Genomic DNA, 15,565 nt, shown 5'->3' on the forward strand with positions numbered 1-15,565 from the left:
CTTAGTCAGAAGTGTGAGTAACCCAGGCTTGCCTGAAGTGGGGCAGTCCCGTGGGATCTGGGCTAACTCTGGGTACTGGTGTCTGAATTGAACTGAAATCCTGGACCGCACTCCCCCCCCCCGCCCCCCCCCCCCCCCCCCCCCCCCCGCCGCCTCCATTGGTTATCTAAAGAGCTGAAAAACGTGGTTGTTGGTGTGGGAAGCAGACCCACATGTTTGCTGTCAGAAGTGCTGTGAGAGGAGAAACAGATCAAGGCCTCCCTTTGATTAAGTCAAAGTCAACTGGTTAAGGACCTTAATCACGTTGCAAAAGCCCTTGCCTTTGCACTTAACCTAATCATGGGAGAAAATCCCGTTGTAAGTCCCACTCAGGGGAGGGAATTATACAGGACAAGCACAGGGGCGGGGGGAGTGGTGCACAGGGAGGCAGGAATCTTAACGGGCTTGAATTCTGGCTGCTTTGACCAACAGCATGCGGTGGGGATGATGTTGTGTAACTTCCAAGGCCAGGCCTTAAGAGACCTTGCAACGTTCTTCAGCTCCTTATGTGGCTCCTGCAGCCCGTAAGGAAGCCTGAGCTAAATTGCTGAATCGTGAGAGGCCCCGGGGGAGATCGAGGCCCAGCCAACACCCAGCACTAAGCCCCCGGACCTATGGGTCAACTCTGGCCATGTCTCTGATTGCAGCCCCATGAGGGACCCAAAGCAAGACCAGGTCAAAGAAGTGTCAGGCTGAGCCCAGCCAACCCACAGGATCATGAAAAATAGATTCTGTGTATTAAACTACCAGCGGGTGATATTTCGTAGGACAGGTTGGTTTCATAGCACAGCCTGACTAAAACGCCCTCTCCCTGGGCAGCAACTTGCATAGTCCTGGAGATTAAACTTTTCCCTTGTGGTGTTGGACCAAATCTCAGAAGGACAGACTGTGGAAGAGGTAGGAGTGGGGGTGGTTAGGATGTTGAGATGTGGAGATAATCCTTGACGATTATTTGGGTGAGCTCAGTGTAATCACAAAGGCCCTTATTAGAAGGAGGCAGGAGGTAAGTCAGGGGAAGGCAAAAATAAAGATTAGAGGGATGCAGCCATGAGTCAAGGACTGCCAGCATCTTTCAGAGGTTGGAAGAGCCAAGGAATGGATTCTTTTCCAGAGCTTCCAGAAGGAACCAGCCCTGGGGATATCTGGACTTCAACTCAGCGACATTGATTTGGTACTTCTGACCTCCAGGACTGTAAGATAATAAGTCTGTGTCGTTTTAAGCTATTGAGTTTGTGGTAATTTGTTAAGGCAGCCTTAGGAAATTCCACATTTATTCCAGCCCTAGTCACACTGTATGGCAGGTGCCTGTCCCACCTGACTGAGACTTCCCCCAACCCCGGGGCATCTTTGTTTAGCTGGTTTAACACCAAACCTTAAAAAGGGTCACAAAAGCTGCTGCATGAATGGATTTCATGTTCACCCACTTTATCCAGCTGCCTGTCTCACTCAGCTTGAACACACACACACACACACACTCATATCCACACACTCACCTGCCCATTCACCCCAATCACCCCCAGGAAGGCAGCTGTATTCATATACCAAAGCTCACTTTGGGCTGGCTAGAAGATACTTATTTTTCAAGAGCATGTTGATTTCAAGGAAGGCGAGGGGGATTTCTCCCAAGATACTAATTAGACAAATCTCCATAGATGCAGGGATGAGAAGCAGAAATTTTGATGTGGTCGATTTGAAACCGTAAGAATTTGTCTTGCAGTACAAAATGTAAAAATCCTCTTTTCTAATAAACAAGTCACGAAAGCAAGAGACAGTCCTGATCCTCACCACATCCCCATTGCTCTCCACCTCCACCTCAGCCCCACCACTGACACGAAAACGGTGGCAAAATTTCCATTTAATGACACCAAAAGAGGTTCACTTTATATCATTAAGGGAGAAAAACAGATTCCAGGCAGCGTGAATCACCGGATCCCATTTTGTTAAAAAGAAATAATTCAGGGGTACCTGGGTGGCTCAGTGGGTTAAACCTCCCGCTCTCGGTTTCTTCTTCAGTCATGATCTCACTGTTTGTGAGATGGAGCCTACCTTGGGCTCTGCACTGACAGTGCAGAACCTGATTGGGATTCTCCCCACAACCTCCCCCCCCCACCCCCCCGCCCCGCCCCTCCCCCACTCTGGGAAATTAAAAAAAATTTTTTTTAAATGAGCATTTTTTTTTAACTTTTTTTTTTTTAATGTTTATTTATTTTTGAGAGAGAGAGAGAGCAGGGGAGGGGCAGAGAGAGAGGGAGACAGAATCCCAGGCAGGCTCCATGCTGTCAGCACAGAGCCTGACGTGGGGCTTGAACCCATGAACCATGAGATCATGACCTGAGCCGAAACCAAGAGTTGGATGCTTAACCAACTGAGCCACCCAGGCGCCCCTAAATGAGCATTTTTTGAAAGAAGTCACTTAAATCTATGTACTACGTATACACAATGTATACACATGCGTATACACCTGTGCTTATGTAAGTGTAGAACAGGCTGGAAGAGGATTCGTGAAGATATTAACAATGGTTTGATGGAGATTATGGACAGTTGGGGTTTTTTTCTTTTTTCTTTAATTTACAAAGAACAAGGCTGTTGGTGAAAGAAAGAAAGAAAGAAAGAAAGAAAAGAAAAGAAAGAAAAGAAAGAAAAAGAAATGAAGCGTTTTGTGTGGCAGGGCTACTTTGTGTCCATTTCCGGCCAGCCAGGTCTCCAGGTCCCTCCTCAAATAGGAAGCTGGGGTCTGGTCTCCCTGTGAGCAATGGCGGAGCCACGGAAGAAACTGCAGGCAGCCGGAGAGTGCGAGGCCAGGGGGCCTGGGAATCAGAAAACATATAGACCTGGCCCTGTGGGCGCCTTCTGCCAAATGACCCAAGGATGACCCACTTCAGGCCCAATCTGGGGTGTCGGGAACCCGGATCTCACCCACAGCCTCTCTCTCCCTCCCCTCACCACCACAGTCCTCGCGGTGGTGATCTCCAGCCCGCCTCCCGGGTGAAGGCAGGTGCCGCCCAAGACCCCAGCCGGCCAAAGAACAGATGCACAGGATCATCCCGGCCTTCCTCCACCCCGTTCACTGCCCCCACCCCTCTTCCTGCGGTGGAGTTTTTGTTTTAATTCATCTGAACTGGTTACAAAACCACACTCCCACGAATACATAAATAATGGATTGGGGAGGAGGAGGGCAATGTTTTAAAGAAATTCCCGCAGGGCCTGGCAAGGCAACAGCAAATGCATTTCTGCTGTATCATATTTAACTGTTTGCAAACTTCTGCTGGGAAGATGCGCAGCAGCTGCACAGACTCTCACGTCCTTTCCCTGCAGGGGCCTAGCGAGCCTTTCCTGGGGGAGGTGTTAAAGGGAGGGAGATGGTGTCAGCTCTCCGGGGCCGGGAAGACGGAGAGGGGAGTGAGAGGGTGTTTGTCGGGCTGCACTGCGCCCGACCAGGCTTCGCACAAGCCAAGCATCCACCGGGTTCCGGGCCCAGACTCCCGCCGCCAGGCGAGGCCCCTTTAAGAGTCAGCGCGCGCCCCCGCCCCGCGAGCGCACACTTTCCCTAGCAACCGCCCCGGGGGAGGGGGAGGTCCTGGCAACGGCGCGCCGGCCCCGAGCGGTCACGTGACGGCCCGCAGCTGGAACACGAGCGCGCGCCCCGCCGCGCGCCCGCCCGCCGGGGCCTGTGCGCTGCGGCGCGTGCGCGAGCGGTGCAGCACCGGCCGCGGGAGCAGGGAGTATTATGGGCTGTGGGTGCCGCTGAGCAAGATGGAGCTGTCTGCAGTGGGCGAGCGGGTCTTCGCGGCCGAATCCATCATCAAACGGCGGATCCGAAAGGTGAGCCGCCTCCCGAGGTGGGACGCCTTGCCCGGCAGCCGGTGTCCGGGTCCGCGGCTCACCGGGGCGAAGCGGTCCCGCTAACCCGGGCCCTCTCGCCCACCCCCGCGCCGCCGCCTCCTCGCGTCCCCGCATCCTCCCCACCCCCACTCCCCCCTTTTTTTTCTTCTCTGTTTTTCAGGGACGCATCGAGTACCTGGTGAAATGGAAGGGGTGGGCCATCAAGTAAGTGCCGGCGGGATACAGGGGCGAGGGGGAAAGGGAGGCAACGGGGCCTTTTTTTTTTTTCCTGGTGGGGGGGTGCGCACGTTTGCTGCCTCGCCTGTGCCTCTGCCCATTAGGTTTTCATTTTTATTTTGTGCACGTGTGACTCGGCAGGTACAGCACTTGGGAACCCGAGGAGAACATCCTGGACTCGCGGCTCATTGCAGCCTTCGAGCAGAAGTGAGTTTGGGGAGCTGGCAGGGGCGGCGGGGCCAAGGCTCGGCTGGGGCGCCGCGCGGGGAAGCGGGGGAAGCGGGAGAGCGGGGAGGGCAGCGCGGAGTGGGGCCCGGGAAGGGGCTCTTTTTAACCTTTGGCGTTTCTCGGCCGCAGGGAGAGGGAGCGTGAGCTGTATGGGCCCAAGAAGAGGGGACCCAAACCCAAAACTTTCCTCCTGAAGGTAACCTGGCCCAGCCCCAGCAGCCCCCTCTCGGGCCCCTAGCCCTGGCGCAGCACGGGGCCTGCAAGGGAGGGACAGATCCGCGGCTGCCCAGGCAGGCGGACCTTTCCAGAGGGGCCCCAGCTGGGCAGGGGGTGGTTGTGAGCCCCCGAAGAGCCCCTGGCAGCCGGCCCTGGGCAGCTCCAGCTTCAGCCAGAGGGGCCTGGGAGTGGGAAGTGAGGGGGGAGGATAATCCTCGCTGAGAAAACAGAGTCTGGGCTGGCCAGCAGGGCTCCCGCATGGGGGGGGGGGTGGATGAGGCAGGTGGGGGCTGTCCACCTGAGGGGGTGGCAGGGAGGTTACTTCCACACGCTAGATGAAGAGAACCTTCATGGCCCCCAGCCCTGGTAAGGCTCTGCCTGGAATTCAGACCCAGCGGGGGAGAGTAAATGTGGCTTCCTTCAGGGCTGGGAACAGAAGAGGCATTTGGGGGCCACCTGCCTCCCTACCCCCAGCTTCTTTCACTGTCAGGATTGGTTCTGCATGTCTCCCCTCCTCACTGGGGACTGCAGCTTGAATTTGACCTTAGATCACTTCGCTTTGAGTTTCTTACGGGCTGAGCCGCTGGCTTACCCCCAGCGCTGGCCGTTTCTGGACATTGTAATGAAGATGGGGTGGGGGGAGTGAAAGCATAGCACATTAGCGCGGGGAGGGAGACCTAGGAAGGAAGCCATCTTAGGGTTCAGTTTGGGGTGGGGGGTGGTATTTCATTTTTCTCAGAACAGAGTCGGAAAGGGAAGGTGAGATGACCCTAGGACGCAGGCGAGACTGCAGGCAGGCCTCCCTGGGAAACCACAGTTGACCCAGTAGTGCTGAAGTTGCCTGGGGGCCCCAGCCTACCCTGACAGCCTGTGACTTTGTGGCGATTGGCTGAGTAAGGGCAGGGAGCGCTCTGCAGAGAAGAGAGACTCTGCCGAATGCAGAACCTCGGAATCTCCCGTTTGCCCAAAAGGCCCCGTGAGGGTGGGGTGGGGCTGAAGAAGCCCAGACCAAGAGGTCTGTGCGTGTGCAAGGGTTTGGACTTAAAGCAGACACGAAAGACTCCTTAGCTTCCACCTGTTTCCACGATTCCTGTTCCCAACCTGCACACGCTCCGGGATCCATGGAGGAGCACACTTAACCCTTGATGTTTCTTAGGAGGAGGGATGGGGCGGAGCAGCTGGAGGGCGGGTGGGCTGTGTGACAGGCTGTGAGTGCAGCTGGAGCACCCTCTAGCGGTGAAGTGAGTAATGACCGTGAGCTTGGATTCACAAAATGCCTTTTTTTTTTTTTCTTTGGTAGCCATAGCTCCTGAGCTGGCTCTGGGCCTAACACAGTGCTGAGGCCCCTCATGGATTATCTCCTTTAATCCTCTCAACAACCCTATGAAGGAGTACCATTCCCATTACGCACATGAGCAAAATCAAGGCCCAGAGAGGGGAGGAGGCTTACGTGAGATGCCATCACCCGGCTTCCTGGCCTCCATTCCTGCTCCTTTCCTTCACCCCCGTCCCTCAGAGAGCACACGTCAGGTTAAAGGGACACGGTGGACACACACAGGAAACCATGATGGTCGCAGAGTTGGTGGGGCAGGGGGTGGAGAGGCAGATGGCGGGGCCTTGACCTGGACCTTTACGACAGTGACCGTAGATATTTGCAAGGGGTGGTGGGGATCAGTGTGGTCCGGGCCCGGGGCTCTGTGAGTCCCTGACAGGCGGTGTATCTGGGAGACAAAGTATTCTCAGCGCTTACTTTCTGCTCCGGAACCGTTCTGAAGGAAACGTGAGCCCGTGAGGTAGGTTGTCGTTGTCCCCATTTTACACATAGGAAAACTGAGGCCACGGCGGTTGTGTAACTTGCCCACGGTCACAGAGAGTCGGTGGTAGAGTCCAGGTCTTGAACCTTCTGTGCTGTCTGTAATACCTGCCAACCCCCTCAGAGCCGTGCCTGTCACCGGCCAGAGCGGAGTAAACGCATTGGCCGTGGTTACCATTTTTCATTCACGGGCCAGACCCAGGTCCCACCTCCAGTGAATTCTCAACCACCTGGGGGAGGGGAGAGGAGGGGGAAAGGGTAAACGGTCCCCTTCCAAACAAAAGATACATATATATGTTGAGAAGTTACAAAGTAAGAAACGTTTCCCATAAAAAGTTTGGAAACCCGCTCCGCAGGGACCCTCGCCACTGGATTTGGGCAGAGCCACGATGACAGAGGTCTGGGAGCTCAGGCAGCATGCGGATGGCATAAATGCTGACCCCCTCCCCCCAGGGTGCTGACCCCTCCCCACCCCTGCCCAGGGCGGGGACAGAAAGAGTGGAGATTCCCCCCCCCCCCCCCACCGAAGCTCCCTTGGGGATGAACTTGCAAAAGACCCTGCTTGCCAGGCCGAGGAAAAAGGCTAGCTTTCTCCTGCCTTTGTCTGAGGAGGGATAGGAGGAGACCAGTCCCTGGTTCCACTGGCTGGTGCACGGGAGGAGCTGGCCATCCTGGTCCCAGGCAGACTAGGCTGTGGGTGCTGCCACCTAGTGCCCGGAGGGACCATTGGCCAAGCAGCCCTCAGGAGAACCCCCCCCCCCGCCCCCCCCAGTGTGGCCAGGAGGGCCATGTGGCGTTGAAGCGTGTTTCCACCACCTTCTAAAGACGATCCTCGCTAATGCAGTGAAGAAGTCCGCAAACCCCGCTTCTGGGCGGTTGTGGTCAAATACGATGTAGTTTTGCCTGAGGGGCACACAGGCCACCTCGCAGGGACTGGCTAAGTGTCTAGTGCTGTGGGGTGGGATGTAGAGAGACCCCAAACTGCAGGTCTCACTCTTGCGGAGCTCACGGGCCGACCGTGGGAATGTGTCCTCCCTCTCGGCCCACCCGGGTTGAAGGAGACACAGCCTAGCGCGTCTCCCCCACCGGGAGCCAAGGTATCTGTAGGTGACAGTTCTGTCATTGCCTCCGCTCTCTCCAGCCATTGCTTTCAGTCCCTTGCCCGCTACATCCTCCCACTGCTGGGCTCTCTGCTCCCACTGTTTGTCTTAGTGGCGTCCGTGCGGCAGGCCACGGGGCCTCTGCAGCAGCCTGGGGCGTGTCAGGCTCAGAAGGGACCACGGCTCCCTCCTGCTTAGGCTTCATCCTCCAAGACGGGCCCGTGCGCCTGATCTCTGCTCCTCTAGGCCCCGTACGTCCTTTCTTACATTGAGTCTTTCTTACATTGAGTCGGTCACCCAGTGTCATAACTGCCTGTGACCTGTCCTCTCCATGGAGGGCAGCCCCTAAGGGAGAGGCTGCGGTTATAGTTCCAGCTCCAAGCAGCTGGCTTGTGACTAGTGTTTTGTTAGTGAAGGAAGGATTGTCCATGGAGGACGGTCTTGATGGCCTCGTGAGTCCCTTGCCCTGAACGTGAGGACTCTGGGGGCCCTGCCACACCCCACATCTTCAGTGAGGTGAGCTCCTACAGAGCCCTGGGGCCTTACATGCCTCACACCTGGGAGTGCAGCTGAGCCCAGGAGCCGGGGACGTTTTTCGCTGGCCCCACAGACTCACTCAGCCATCCAGCCCTCAGGCCACCTTGGCACGGATTCGGAGCTGTTCCCACCTCTTGGTTCATCCCCACCAAACCCATGTCTCGCTGGGGTGGGTTCCAACCGAGGCTTTGGGTGCCGGCTTTGGAATTCACTGGCACTGATTTGCTCGGACCCAGGCCTTGAGCCAGATCCCGGGCAGACATGAGTCAGACCTGGGAAGGGAAGGGCAGCATACAGGAGGGCATATGCAAGCATACAGGAGGGGCTGAGAGCTAAGGATCTGTCCCAGGGGTGATGATCAGCTGGGGAGGCAAATCCAAACTGGAAGTGTAGCCCATTCAGAGACAGGGCACAGAGCATTTGGGACCCTGCGAGTGGGTCAGTGGCGTTGGGGTGTGGAGTGAAGCAGGGAGGAGCCTCCCCCTTCTTTCTGTCCCCGAGTATCGGTCTGCGGAGGGGTGCCAGGCTAGGCTGGGATCCTTCACCGAGCAGAGTTGGTCCGGGGCTTCTGAGCAAAGGGTGTGCTTTCCAGGTCGTGTCCTAATCGAGGACACTCCTCTGTGTCAGCAAGGGCAGCCCCCACCCTATCTGTCCCAGGGCCCCTCCGCCAAGCCGTGTCGGGCCCCGACGGGGGTGCGACCTGCTTTCAGGCCTCGTACACTTTGCTTCACCTGTCCGAATGGGCTTCCTTTTATCTCTAAGCCGGGGTCGGGAGCACAGCTGATTCTCTGAAGGGCTCGCAGGGTAGCGTAACGGGACCGTACTCGTGGGTGGCTGGCGCAGGAGCACCCGGAGGAGGTCAGCAGGAAGCCGAGCCCCCACTAAGCCCTTCCCTCTGCCCCACAGGCGCGAGCCCAGGCTGAGGCCCTCCGCATCAGTGACGTGCATTTCTCTGTCAAGCCAAGTGCCAGCGCCTCCTCGCCCAAGCTGCACTCCAGCGCGGCCGTGCACCGGCTCAAGAAGGACATCCGCCGCTGCCACCGCATGTCCCGCCGCCCCCTGCCCCGCCCGGACCCCCAGGGAGGCAGCTCTGGCCTGCGCCCACCCATCTCCCCTTTCTCTGAGACGGTGCGCATCATCAATCGCAAGGTGAAGCCTCGGGAGCCCAAGCGAAACCGCATCATCCTGAACCTGAAGGTGATCGACAAGGGCACGGGTGGAGCGGGCACCGGGCAGGGGGCAGGAGCCCTCGCTCGCCCCAAAGTCCCCTCCAGGAACCGGGTCATCGGCAAAAGCAAGAAGTTCAGCGAGAGCATCCTGCGCACCCAGATCCGCCACATGAAGTTCGGCACCTTCGCGCTGTACAATAAGCCCCCGCCCGGCCCTCCGCCTCCCCCGCCAGCGGGCAAGGCCGACCCTGCCGCCTCCCCGGGCCCCGGGCTGCTGCTGGCGGCCCCCGCCGCCCCCTATGACGCCCGCAGCTCCAGCTCCTCCGGCTGCCCCTCCCCGGCACCGCAGTCCTCCTCCGACCCCGATGACGCGCCCCCCAAGCTGCTCCCTGAGACCATGAGCCCATCTGCTCCCGACTGGCGTGAGCCTGAGGTGCTCGACCTGTCCATCCCTCCCGAGGTGGCGGCCACCAGCAAGAGGGTGCCTCCCGACGTCACGGCTGCCACGGGCCAGGCGCCTCCCGTGGCCCCTGAGCCTGCCGGCGCCTCCTCTGAGCCCGAAGCTGGGGACTGGCGCCCCGAGATGTCACCCTGCTCCAACGTGGTCGTCACCGATGTCACCAGCAACCTTCTGACAGTCACTATCAAGGAATTCTGCAACCCTGAGGATTTCGAGAAGGTGGCCACTGGGGTAGCAGGTGCCACTGGGGGTGGTGGCGGCAGTGGGGTGAGCAAGTGAAGGGGCTCCACCGAGGTGGGGGGGGGGGCTGGGGGGGCCCTCCTGCCCAGAGCCCTGCTCTTGCCCCCACCCCTGCCCTCAGACACCTCTGCCCGTGCTTTGCTTGTTTCAGATGGCTCGGTGTTGACCCCGGGAGGGGGCTGGGCGGTTGGAACCCCCCGAAGCCTGGGGGAGCGGCCGTCCCGGAACGGATTTGGGCCGGGGTGGGGCCAGGGCACTCAGAAGTCCTCCTCCTTGTCTCTTGGCACCCTCCCAGCCCACGCATGGTGGGGCCCGCTGGGGGGCTCCTGGGGAGCCCCGGAACCCAGAGTTGGCTGCCTCCTCCACATCGCGCTCTCTCTCCCCCGGCTTGCTTCCAGCTCGCGCACACAGCATCTGATTTCTCGGTGCTAACCCGGCAGCTGCGGGGCCCCTTAGGAGACCCCTTCCCCGTATGGGCACTGCCTCTTTCCTTCCCCCAGATGCCTGGGCAGGAGGGGCAGGGATGGCAAAGCCCAGACAGAGGTTGAGGTGAGGCCAGCTTCGGCCCCTCCCTCCTTATCAAGGAATGCAGCAGGAGCTGGACCGGAGGCCTGGGTCTTCCTGCCCGCTTTTGGCCAAGACCCAAGCAGGTCCCCTTAGGCTCCACCCCACCCAGTCTCTTTCCCAATCCCCATCTCAAAGGTGGGAGGGACTGGCAGGGACCTCCCCTTGCCACAGCCTCCTAGCATCTTTAAAGGCCCCTTCAGTTCTCCACCAAAGGTGCTACAAGAACCTGCTGTAGAAACTTCCGGCTGGCGCACTCATCTGCCGCCCCGTGGCGTGTCTGTGCGCCTACGCATATGTGCGCTGGGCCCGGGCTTTCAGGCGGCCCCCTTGAGGGTTCCACGGAATAGCGTCGTCGAAGGCCTGGACCTTTCCTTGCCCAGACCTGGCCCGGGCCTCGAGGAGTTTGCTGTGGGGCCACAGGCTGATCCCCTCAGCCCCCCAGTGCTGGTGTGTGTGCCCCCAAGCCCTCCTCCTCGGGGTGGTGGGCGCAACCAGCCGGGCCTCTGCTGCAGACACGGCATGGTGGGGACTGAGGTGGAAGGGGGAGACCCCCGCCCGGGCCATCCCCTTCTTCCCCCGTCCCTGGGGTGGGGGGGAGGGGCGGAGGAGGGGGAGAGGAAGCCTGGAAACCATTGTGGGGGTGGGGGTGGGGGGCCTCCGGCTTCGCCCGCCCCCTCCCTCTCTCTTGCGTCCGACTGCTGAGGCTTCCTCCCAGCACAGCCTGCTCGAAGCTGTGGGTAGCTCCCGGCCATGCCAATGGCCGTCCATGCCAATGGCAGACACCCACCCCAGCTTTAGGCCGGGCACTGGGAGGGCAGGCAGGCCAAAGGGGGCGACCAAAGAGGGGGCCTGTGTTCTTTGGGAGGGGGAGGGGGGGCGAGACCAGGGCTCCCGTGCCCTGCGGGAGGCCACCCTGCCGGCCGGCCCCGGCTGTCAGTCTGGCCTGAATGGCCTGTCCCTGCGCGTCGCCCAGGGGAGCTTCGTGGTGTGTGCGGCCAGGGGTGTGTCAGCCCAGAAGCGCGATGGCAAAAGGTGGTCGAAGGAGGCAGAAAGGGAATCCTGTTAGGTAGCAAATGCCTTTGCCCGAAGTACAGGAGGACTCGTTCTTCCGAATCTCCCTGCGGGGGGCTGTGGCGTGGCCCCCGTCCCTCCCCACCCCAGGATGTAGAACAAGGGCCCTCACAGGGTTTGGGGGGCTGGCACTCCTAGACCCCTCCCCACCCTGCCCTTTGTGTCGGCTCTGTGGCCGTCCAAGTGCCAATTGGCTTCCCCCCTCCCCAAAGAAGGGCTGGTATCTCTCCTCTGTCCTCGGAGGGGACTCCCCCCCCCCCCCCGACCCCTCACCCCAGGTGAACGACCACCTGGGTGCCAGTTACAGGTGTTTCCAGAGACCATAGAAATGTGTTTTCCTGAGAGTCCGTGTCATTCGTGACTTTTTTTTTGTAAAGAAGTTGTGTTTTCAGAGGTGATTTTATGACAGGAAAGTGAAAGAGTTAGTTTTGCAGAAAAACAAAAAACAAAAAAAGAGGAAAAAAAAAAAAGAAATAGAAAAAAATATCGTGGGATTCCTATGGGGCTGGGGCGGGAGTGGGGGGGAGAGAAAGAGATATTTAAAGAAAAACTAGTGAAGCAATGATTGCACAGGCGAGGTGGCAATGTTAGGAACCGGGGACGGAAACCCAGACCCGGCTGTCGGTCCCTGGGGTCCCTGCTCTCTCTCCTTGGCCCGAGGTGGGGAGGCCTCCCTCCTGTCCTGGGCCCACACTCCACACCTACCCTCCTTCAAAGGGAAGGAAGACAGCTGTCCCCAAGGGAACTAGCCAGAACTGCAGGGGCCCGGGGCTTGGAGCCCACGTTTGGGGAGGGTGGGGGTCAGCGGGAGCCCCACTGTTGTGTCATCGGTGACTTTGTCCAGGAAGGCTGGTGAGTGGATACAGTTGGGTTCCTTGCTCTCTTCCGTTTGGTTGCCAGCGTGTCCCGTCCTCTGGTCCCTCCCTCCCCATCACCCCAAAGACCGTGACGCCCCTGAGTTTGCCTGGCCGGGTGGGGGTTGCAGGCTTCAGGAAGAAGGAGCTGTAGACTCCGGGAGAATCTTAGGCGGTGATCCAGAGGGACTGGGGGTGACCATGGGGGGAAGGGAATGCCTGCCCCTGCCCCTCCGCCGCGTGGCCCCACCCCACCTCCGCACACGCAGAGGCACACGCGCACGCTGCTTCGAGGTGGGCACCTCCCCTGGGGGGGTCTAGGTGGGCACAGGGTCCAGAGCAAGCGGAGCCCTCCTGCCTCTCCGAGGGTGGCTCTGAGCGGGAAACCCATAACCCCCCCCACACACACACACACACTCTTGCACGAATCAGCCTTCTCCGGGCCCTCCCTCTCCCCTTGCTGCTTTTCCGTTTACCTAACTACCAAGCAGAAGTTGCATTCTGGTTCGCTTTATTTTTATATGTGAAATATCCCTCAAAGCCCGATCTCTTCCCATGTTCAGTAGCGGTTGGGGCATCGGTCATTCTCCCCTTACTGCCGCCTCCTCCTCCCCGCCCACGTGTCATAGGAAACAGGTGAGGTCCCGTGTCTCTGGTTTGAGATGGGAAATTGGGACACCTCCGTCTTCATTTCCCTCTCCGACCCTGAGCGTGCCCTTCTGTGAAATGGGTGTATTGGGCGGCAAGGCCTCTTCGTAAAGCACCGCTGGTGTCCAGGCAGCTGCTGAGGATCCGGTGGCGGTCGAGGTTGCTGGCGCTGGGGCCTCTAGCTTCCCACAGCCCCCTTTCATTCTTGCCCCCCGAAGGGGCCCGGGGCAAAATGAGCTGCATCCTTCCACTGCTCTGGAAAGAAGGGCTGATCAAGGCCCGACGTCAGTGTGAGGTGGGCGGAGAGCGCCCCACTTAAGAGACCTGGAAACTAGGGCCCCACGAGGCAAAGCTGCTTCGCGGGGTGAAGTGCCCGGCTGCCCTGGTATTTTGGGAAAAGCCCCTTCCAAAGGTGGGGGCCTGGGTGCCGAAGCTGCTAGAGAGCTGGCCGGCTCCCCGCTGCCGGGCGGTCTGGGCAAGAGGTCCGCCCCAAGGAGGAAGCAGTTAGGTCAGAGCGGTTGGGTCATCACCAGCCTCTTCAGCCTCCGCGGGGACCCGAGTGGACATACCACCTTTTCTCACCTTTCTGGGTTTTGTTGGGTTTTTGGGTTGGGGTGGGTTTTGGGGGCTTTGTTTTGTTGTTGTTGTTGTTGGTTTGGGGGGGGTTGGTTCTTTTTTTTTTTTTTTTTTTTTTTGCACTTGGCCCACGCCAGACAGTGGAGCCCCACATGGTCAGTTCCACTTTCCGGCTCCCATGCACTAGCCCAAGGCAGCCTCTTGGGGGCTTGTATGGTTTAAGGAATCACTTTGAAAAAGACAAGGAAAGTGTTTAAAGGTTTCTGTTTTTTTTCTGTCTGCATCTTCTCTCAGATTCAGAAAGGAGGTTGGGGCTAAAACCAGGAGCCTGTCTCCCTCGCCTGCCTCCGTCTGGCTGACAGTCACCAACATGCCGAACTAGGGTGACAGGCCGAGCGGGGACAGAGGACCCCAGCTCCCAGGCCTGCGGGGTCTCCCTGCCCCACCTTGAAGGAGTCGGCACCCCACTCCGAGCAGCGAGTGAGCGCCAACTGTATGCAGAGCTTCAGTTAGGTAAAGGGAGGCTGATGGTGTCACAGGGGGACCCCTTGCGAGAGGTCAAGGTAGAAAGAACGGGTTCTGGGGCCTTTCCCTGGCTGTTGGGTGGAGTGCAGATGGGCACTTTTTGTTTCTTTTAATTTAAAAACACAAAGGCCTAAAGAAACGTATCGTATGATTTTTTTTTTTTTTTTTTTAGTTTTTGAAAAGCTCATTGAATGAACTGTGCACGAATGAATTCTATATATATAAAAATATACATATATAGCTCTATATCTGGGGAGGGGCGCGGTCTCTTTTCTCTCTCATTTTAAAAATGAAGTGTTGTTGCCTTTGTCTGTGGTTCAACCATCCAGCTCCCAGCTGGCTAAACTTTGCCTCCAGTGGTGAAAGAGAGGGAACCAGAAATGGAGCCCCCACCCCCACGCGGGGGTGGGGCCCCCAGTCCACCTGCCCCCTCCCCGAGGTGGCGGGTGGAGAAGACGGATCGTTTTGGGTGTGGGTTTCGGTTCTGTTCTGGATTTGGTTGTTTCTGGGCCGGGGGGAGGGGGGTCTGTGCCGATTACTCTCGTCTTGTACGTTTCGTTCTGCTGCTTTTCAATGTTGTATCAATGCCAGGAAGGGGGAGTGAAAAGCCTCTTTTGCCCCCCAAATAAATTGTCACATTCCGAAGCAAAGGTCCGGCCCCTACAGTGGGCGTGTGTCTGTCTCATTTCTAACAGGCTGTGACTGTGGCCTTTAAAAGCATCAGGCCTGGAGCAGCTGGGTGGCTCAGTCGGTTGAGCATCTGACTTCTGCTCAGGTCACACGATCTCGCGGTTTGGGAGTTCGAGCCCGAGTCAGGCCCTGTGCTCAGAGCCTGGAGCCTGCCTTGGATTCTGTGTCTGTCTGCCTCCCTCCCTCCCTCCCTCTTTCTTTCTCTGTCCCTTCTCCTCCTGTGTGCTCTCTCCCTCTCTCTCTCTCTCAGAAATAATAAATGAATAAACTTTAAAAAAATAAATAAAAGCATCAGGCCAGGGGTGCCTGGGCCACTTGGTTGGTTAAGTATCCGGTCTTGATCTCAGCTCAGGTCTTGATCTCAGGAACATGAGGTCAAGCCCCATATTGGGCTCCGTTCTGGGCATGAAGCCTACTTTTAAAAAAAATCTCAAAAATGTCCCACCAAAACATCAGGGCCTCTCCTGCTACAGGGGAGGGGAGGGGCTGCTGCCCCTCCAGCTGTGGCCCATTTCGGAGCTCGCCACCTCCCACCCTCCTTCCACCCCACCACCTGCCAGTGAACTGAGCTGGAGGGGAGGACCCTACACAGGTAAGGCTGGTAAGGCTGAGGTGTTGCCACTTTCTGAACCTGGAGAAGGCCAGGCAGGCGGGCACGAGGGAGGGGGAGGTCCCTCCACTGCCCGCTCCCCACTTGGAATCACAGTGGCTGCAGCGGAGGGGTCTGCAGGGCTGCGTCCCTAACAAGTTTCTTGCCACAGAGCTTGGGAGAG

General features: G+C 58.4%; 1 protein-coding gene across 2 annotated transcripts; it reads left to right on the plus strand.

The window, feature by feature from the left end:
• The first annotated feature begins 3,686 nt into the window (after positions 1-3,686).
• On the plus strand, positions 3,687-14,752 carry CBX6 (chromobox 6). Of its 2 annotated transcripts, XM_086712250.1 has the most exons (6): positions 3,687-3,861; positions 4,043-4,086; positions 4,240-4,305; positions 4,456-4,522; positions 8,899-9,840; positions 13,872-14,752. In XM_086712250.1, exons 1-6 carry the CDS (start codon positions 3,793-3,795, stop codon positions 13,893-13,895), a joined length of 1,212 nt encoding a protein of 403 aa, XP_086568376.1. In that variant the 5' UTR covers positions 3,687-3,792; the 3' UTR covers positions 13,896-14,752. The 2 variants fall into 2 exon arrangements, with proteins under 2 accessions (XP_086568376.1, XP_086568375.1); XM_086712249.1 differs by lacking the exon at positions 13,872-14,752 and having other exon boundaries at positions 8,899-12,948.
• The last annotated feature ends 813 nt before the right edge of the window (positions 14,753-15,565 follow it).

Source organism: Puma concolor, chromosome B4 (genome assembly GCF_028749965.1).
Source record: "Puma concolor isolate L17-30 chromosome B4, mPumCon1.1.hap2, whole genome shotgun sequence".
Taxonomy (NCBI): Eukaryota; Metazoa; Chordata; class Mammalia; order Carnivora; family Felidae; genus Puma; species Puma concolor.

Coding starts and splice junctions, on each gene's coding strand:
- CBX6 (XM_086712249.1), top strand. CDS start 3,793: ATGGAGCTGTCTGCAGTGGGCGAGCGGGTCTTCGCGGCCGAATCCATC. Junction 3,862..4,042: donor TCAAACGGCGGATCCGAAAG/GTGAGCCGCCTC, acceptor TCTGTTTTTCAG/GGACGCATCGAGTACCTGGT. Junction 4,306..4,455: donor ATTGCAGCCTTCGAGCAGAA/GTGAGTTTGGGG, acceptor TCTCGGCCGCAG/GGAGAGGGAGCGTGAGCTGT.